The sequence below is a fragment of the Poecilia formosa genome, unplaced genomic scaffold, assembly GCF_000485575.1.
Source record: "Poecilia formosa unplaced genomic scaffold, Poecilia_formosa-5.1.2 Scaffold145, whole genome shotgun sequence".
NCBI lineage: Eukaryota > Metazoa > Chordata > Actinopteri > Cyprinodontiformes > Poeciliidae > Poecilia > Poecilia formosa.
This window is the reverse complement of record NW_006800084.1, coordinates 755,000-761,433: the sequence shown is the minus strand read 5'-3', so window position 1 is coordinate 761,433 and position 6,434 is coordinate 755,000. Positions and strand designations below refer to the sequence as shown.

Here is a 6,434-nt window from a genome sequence, read left to right as displayed (position 1 = left end):
AAAAATAAAGACCAGAGAAGTGCAGTTGCCTTCATTTATAACTCTCAAGAAATATGTTTATGATTTATGAAAGATGGACTATAATGTATTTAGAATAAACACATATAGTCTTTGATTCAAGATGACGTTTTGGTGCTATAGGAAGCCATCTTAATCCATATAGGTGATCATAAAGAGCAGACACACTTTTCTCTTACTTTACTTTAGCACCAGATGTCACCCAAGTTGAACTTTTGTTGTTGTTGCTGGTGGTGGTTTGTCCTGTTGTTGTCCTGCAGGGGGAGCTCTTGTACTAGGCACTGATGGGATTTGAGCATCTCCACCTTCCCTAATAAATAAATGGACTTCTTCCGAACTTATGAAAGTAGCATTTAGCAGAAGATTTACTAAACTGACCGGTTTTAACGACTCGAATGTTTAAAAATGTCACTTGTTATATTAAGAGTTTTGATTCGCACCAATCAAACAAACTCACATAAAAAATAAAAAAAAACCCGTTTGATTTAGAAAACAAGCTTAAGTAAATGTATGAAATGACTACATTTTATCCCTGGCTGCAGTGTGCCTGTGTGTTTAAGCGCAGGCTCGCTGCTCAGGGCCACATCCCCAGTCAGTCAGTCAGTCAGTCAGTGGATCCTGCTGATGCTGATGCTGCAGCGCACAGCGGCGCATCGGCGCAGCAAAGCCCCATATGCCACTCGGGGACCAAACATCAGGTAAGAGCGGCGACTCTGCTTCTGGACAAAATCAGTCAGACTCAGATTTTAGGAAACGTGTCATGTCACGGCGGCTTTGCATGCGATGAAGGCGAGGTGCATGGCTGCCGGGGTGTTTCACCTGCAGAGGACAAACTGCGCATGGAGGGGGAGCTGTGCAGTTTGCTGCAGTGCAACGAGACCGCATAGGCGTAGTCCTGCCTGCATTCAGGCTGCAGGTAGAGCGGCACTGCCAGGCCCTTATTTTGGGGTTTCGGTGTGACAGTATGTAGGTTTGCATGTTTGCTTTTAGTGTCGCTAGTCTGTTATTTTCTCATAATCACATACTGCATTGCATTGCGTGGTAACTTTCCCATGCTATGTCCCGTGTTAAACTTTGCCAGGCAGGACTGTGGTGTGAAGGTCTGATCGGACAGAAACCCGTCGCCATGGAGCTGCATCTGCTGGTCACGGTTTGCCTCCTCTTTGGCAAAATAATGACTACTCATCAAACTCACAGTATGTCATTTTCTTTTTCTTTTAACTTAGCTTATATATTTCCAAAGGTTGATGGGTTTGCAGGCCTCTGTGTTTTACCTCATCAATCTAACAAAATCTGTAAAAAGTAAAATAAATAATTGAAAACATGTATTTTATAGCTGTATTTGTCACAAATCAGCATAAAATCTGAAACTCTTTAAAAGAACACAACCAATATTTCAACAGTTTTTTTTATGAGGTTATGTAATCCTCATATCAAGCGTCAAGCCTTACTCAGCAAAAACATTCAGCTGCAGCGCTTTGTTTAACATGGAAGCATATAATAATTATTAGTAATAATGATGATAATCCCAGTTGTTTCTCCTGAATGCCCCATTTTATCTCATAATATCATTCCTCTGTCACAATCCTAGTTTAGGTTTTTATTTGTGTTTATGTTTTAATACTTTCCTTGTTTTGTAGGTCTTGCCTTGTTCAGTTTGTTTCTCAGCGTTCACTTTTATTAGAAAAGCTTAGTATCTTTGTTTTGGTGTTCTTTGTGCATTTGGGTTCATTTCTCTCAGATTTGTGAAAAAGTATCCTTAAGAAGACACTTAGTCTAAATAAAGTGTGTGTTTAATCTACAGAATAGGTTAAAGAATCATGATGACAAAGAAACACATCATAACCACGGTGTGGTAGTGGCAGCATGGTGCTGTGGGGATCATTTTCTTCAGCAAGAACTGTGAACGTGGCCAGAGCTACTAGAGAAATGGAGCTAAAAAAAATACAGCATAGCTCTGTACTCTACCTGCTTTACTCTGCTGTGTTTAGTTTATTCTACCTCACTTTTGTGGCAAAAACTGAACCAGAGTGGCTCTTTGAATAACATTAACCTGAACTGAACATATATAGATTTATAAAATAGATTGAATGATGAGTTCAAAAAATGTACACATGTAAACCACCTTTAAAAACTGTTCAAAAAGGAGCTTATTGGGAAATAATGTTGTATAGGATGGGGGTCTCGAAGACCAAAAATGCTATTGGTGATATTAAAAATTTATAAATAAGTGAACATTTAAGGTTGAGAATGTGAGATTTAAGTGTCTTACGATGTGGAAATAACGTAAGTTTATCTCGTGTCTGGAGTTTTAAATGTTTGTAGGTAAATGAGTATGAGAGAGGCAGGAAATCATAAGATGTATCTAAAATTGGGCTTGATAATTTGCTTTAATTTTTATTTTTTCTTGCTTTTTCTTTTTGTCTTTGTTATATGTATATATATGTGTGTGTCTCTCTCTCTCTCTGTGTGTGTGTGTATAGACATGTTCTTGCCTAAATAATAGAAAGCAAAACAAAGATTTTGTTGCTCAAACTTTGGTTGTGTTGCAGACAAAAAAAAGTGCTGCTTGGATATTTTAAGGAGAGAAAAACCCACTTTTTTAGATTTAAAAAATATGTGATATTGCTCGCATCTCTTTCAGTGAGCTCCGTGTACACATATCTGTTCACGCCGCGCGGGCCCCAGATGTTTACGTGTTTGACGTACCTGGAGAGAAACGTCAGGGTCGACTGCGAGTTCCTGGCCAGCGACATGGTTCCCGGGCCTTACTGCGAGTATCGCCAGGACAGCCGGCTGGTGGGCTCCACCTACCCCAACGCCGTCATCTATGTGTCCACAGAGGACCGCAGGAGGAGCAACGTCAGCCTCGTGGCCCCCAATCTGTGCCGCCTGACCTGGGCCCCGCTGGCAGACGAGAAGCCGTACACCTACACCTGCAGGGTTTACCAGGGCAACGGCTGGAAGGAGAACAGCATGGCTGTTCATCACAGTAAGTTCTTCTTGCTTCACCTAAACCTTATTAGTTTTGTTCTTCTTCTTCTTCTTCTTCTTCTTCTTCTTCTTCTTCTTCTTCTTCTTCTTCTTCTTCTTCTTCTTCTTCTTCTTCTTCTTCTCCCATCTGCAGTATCTGAACTCACACTTTTCCTCGGTTACAGGGCATCTCCTGATATGTTCTGCAATCAGTGTCCTGTTCAAGTCGGCACCTTGGGTTTGGTCACTGGTGATGTCACTTCCTGTAGCTGTGGGGCTTCTAAGTCCTTGAGCTTGCTCTTTCACGTGATACAACAGCTCAGCGGACATTTCAGGATTGTTGCTGGTTGTTAGAGGCCTCAGTGTGGGAGGTTTTGATTTTATTTTTACGTATTATTTCTGACACAGCAGAGAAAACCCCCCTTAAAGGTAGCATTTCTTTAACAAACTTCTCTGTCACCATTCTACCTTAAACACCTGTGTTACAGAAAGATGAAGCAGGGGATGAAAATAAGAGAAGATTGAATAACAATGTAAAGAAATTAATCATTTTCTCTCAAGATGATAAATATTAATTACATATTAATCAGTTTTAACTTTTATGTCTGGTTATTAAATAAGTTCTATCAGATACAAATATTTTATTAATAAAATAAAAGATAATTTAGTGGTTTTTGTAATTTGTAATTTAAAGAAATGCAGATGATACTTATTTTCTCCTATGGCCATGCTTACTGTAAATGTCCAATTAAAACACCTGATGTATAGTGTCATTGTTTATCTTCCTTATGTGTATAGATCTGTATAAAAAGGGAGTAGACTTATAACTTCTTGTGATACAAAGTCATTATAAACTGACAGTGATTCTTTTGTTGCTTAATATTAAATGCAATATCCAAGCCTCCTGTCTGTTCAGCTGGATGTTCTGGTTCTGAAATATCTGCTCAAACACTGCCTTTTCTGTTCGCATTAGGCCTCCGTAGGAGCTTCAGTAGTTTCTCTGCTCTGGACTCTGGCATGAGGTTCTTCTGCTTACGATGCATCAATCCACATCCGGTGCCTTGCAAAATTCACACCCTCACATTTGTCCGTGTTTTGAAATGTTGCAACCACAAACTTGAATGCATTTAGCTGAGATTTTAGCGCTTTGCAGAATCGTCTTTTGCTGCTGTTGCAGCTGAGTCTTTTGGGAGTATGTGCGTACCAGTTTTTGGACATCTACAGATGTTATTATTTCAAGAAAAAAAAAAATCTCAAGTTCTGTTGAATGGGATGAAGAGCATGTGGGAAGAGGAGTATTGAAATCTTATTAATTTAGGTCTGGACTTTGACTAGTCTGTAGCAACACATGCACATGCTTTACTCTCATTATTGCTGGAAGTTGGCTGGACCTTTGTCTTTGTCTCAACTCTTTTTCAGCCTCTAAACTGTTTTCTTTCAGGATTACAGTGAGTTTAGGCCAGTGTTTTTGTCCCTGCTGAAGAAAATCATCCCCACAGCATGGCCATGCCACCACCGTGTTTCACCGTGGGGATGATAATGTCAAAATGATGTAGGTTGTTAGTTTTTTTCACATGGAGCATATTGTTTGGAGATCAATAACAGTTCTGTTTTGCAATAGAGAGAAGTTTGGTCTCACTGTAAAAGCACAACCATACCTCCACATGAGTTGTGGATCTCTGCAGCCCCTCCAGAGTTACTGCTGGATTCTTGGCTGTTTTTCTGCTTAACAGTCTCCTGGAAAAACAAAACATGTCTTGATTTATAGTTTTGCCATTTTGACAAAAATGTTCAGAAGTTCAAAGCTTAGGATGTTATTTTAGGGACTAAACCTTGGAACTTTATCTCTGACCTCTGACAGACAGAGCAACTGGATTTATTCAGAGATTAAATCACACACTGTGAATGAATAAATTGGTTGCACTAAATTTCTTTAGTGGTACCACAGTGAAGACAAAAAATATTGGAAAAATGCTAAGAAAATACCTAAAAGTTTGTGGTTGTTTCACAGCTAAATGTGGCAAAGATGAGGGTAGTGAATTATTTTGCAAGGTACTGCAAGTGTTGATTCTTTTTCCCTCTTTAATTAATCCTTTAATTAATTGGAACAAAAAGTACTTATTTATCAGGTCAAGGGCACAATTTCTGTAATAATTTTCCTTTTCCTTGTTTTTCTGTTTATGTTGCTGTCTTACTCAGAGTTCTCACTTGTTAATTGTTTAAGAACTGTATTTGTGTTCCTTTTGCTAGCCACTTAGTTTTGTTAAGATTGTTCCTGTATTTTTCTTTTAAGCTCATCAACTCGGATTATTTATTTAACCGCTACTGGTGCAATATGTTGTACAACCAAACTGTTACTAATAAAGGTTAACCACCATCTCGGTGCACAAATATAGCAGTGCTTCCAGGGAACTCAAATGTGTCTGTTTTCCTGAAGTCATTCCCTGTCTCATAAAAATTGCCATGTATCTGTGTTATTTTAATTATACGAGCTCTTGTCTTTCCCATCTCAAAGAATCACTTATGGAACCAGACCTCTGTCATATAAAAAACTCCAAGGAGGCAGGAAAAAATATATTTAAAAAGGAAGCTAAACACATCTTTGCTATGAGAACTGCAAGGGATTTTAACAAAAATAGTTATTTTGTTAAAAGTAATTGGTTTTTAATGTGAGATATTCTTTCATCTGAAAAAGAAAAACTCACACAAAAGGCTTGGATTTCTAACAACGTCAATTTGAAGTTATGATACTTCAATATGAGATTAATTTGTTGTCAGGGCAAAATTCAAATAACTAGACCATTTACCTGCCTTTCTTTAATGCATGCCTCATCTCATGCGCGCTCTGTGACAAAAAGCTTCCTGCTTCATTTTAAAGTGGTGCTTCCAGGCTTTGTCCTACAGAGGGAGCTCCGGAGTCACCAAGCAGTAGAGAAAACCCAAAGAAGCATGAAGTGTGCATCTTTTAAGAGTTGAAAGAGTTAACATAAAAGTTGTGGTGTATAAGTTGAGCATTTATATTCAGTTGTATTGCATTTCCTTTTAGTATTTAATGCCTCCATTATAGTTTAGAAGAAATGCTTTATTACATTTGTTTTATTAGATATCTTAGATAAATTGTATCATATACTTTATAGTCATCAGTATACTGAGCATTAAATTGAACGATAGTCTCATCCTTCTCATGTCCTTTTTATTTGATCAGCATATGAAAATTTTCTTTTACTTTATGTACAAACAAAATTATGATGCGTATTACTTTTATTCTGAAGCAAATACAGGACTCGGCACACACGGAAAGTAAAGGTTAGAACAACTCACAATGGTGCCGAAACAAGACATGTGGGCATGCACCACTGACGTAGGCGAACTAAATTTGCGGTGCATTAAAAGAGCAACCAAAAGCAGAGATGAAGAAGTGCATCACTTCCTGTCATCATGAG

General features: G+C 38.3%; 1 protein-coding gene across 4 annotated transcripts; it reads left to right on the top strand.

The window, feature by feature from the left end:
* The first annotated feature begins 518 nt into the window (after positions 1 to 518).
* LOC103145704 (uncharacterized) lies at positions 519 to 5,413 on the top strand. 4 transcript variants are annotated; one of them, XM_007563263.2, is made up of 4 exons: positions 519 to 716; positions 1,100 to 1,214; positions 2,663 to 3,010; positions 3,177 to 5,413. In XM_007563263.2, exons 1-4 carry the CDS (start codon positions 525 to 527, stop codon positions 3,281 to 3,283), a joined length of 762 nt encoding a protein of 253 aa, XP_007563325.2. In that variant the 5' UTR covers positions 519 to 524; the 3' UTR covers positions 3,284 to 5,413. The 4 variants fall into 4 exon arrangements, with proteins under 4 accessions (XP_007563325.2, XP_016532504.1, XP_016532506.1 ...); XM_016677018.1 differs by having other exon boundaries at positions 519 to 748; positions 1,102 to 1,214; XM_016677020.1 differs by having other exon boundaries at positions 601 to 716; positions 1,104 to 1,214.
* The last annotated feature ends 1,021 nt before the right edge of the window (positions 5,414 to 6,434 follow it).

Bases quoted from the DNA above. Each gene is read 5' to 3' on its own strand.
- LOC103145704 (XM_016677018.1), top strand. From the start codon at position 525: ATGTATGAAATGACTACATTTTATCCCTGGCTGCAGTGTGCCTGTGTG. The intron at 749-1,101 runs CAGTCAGACTCA...ACTTTGCCAGGC, and splicing joins ACTCTGCTTCTGGACAAAAT to AGGACTGTGGTGTGAAGGTC. The intron at 3,011-3,176 runs GTAAGTTCTTCT...CCTCGGTTACAG, and splicing joins CAGCATGGCTGTTCATCACA to GGCATCTCCTGATATGTTCT.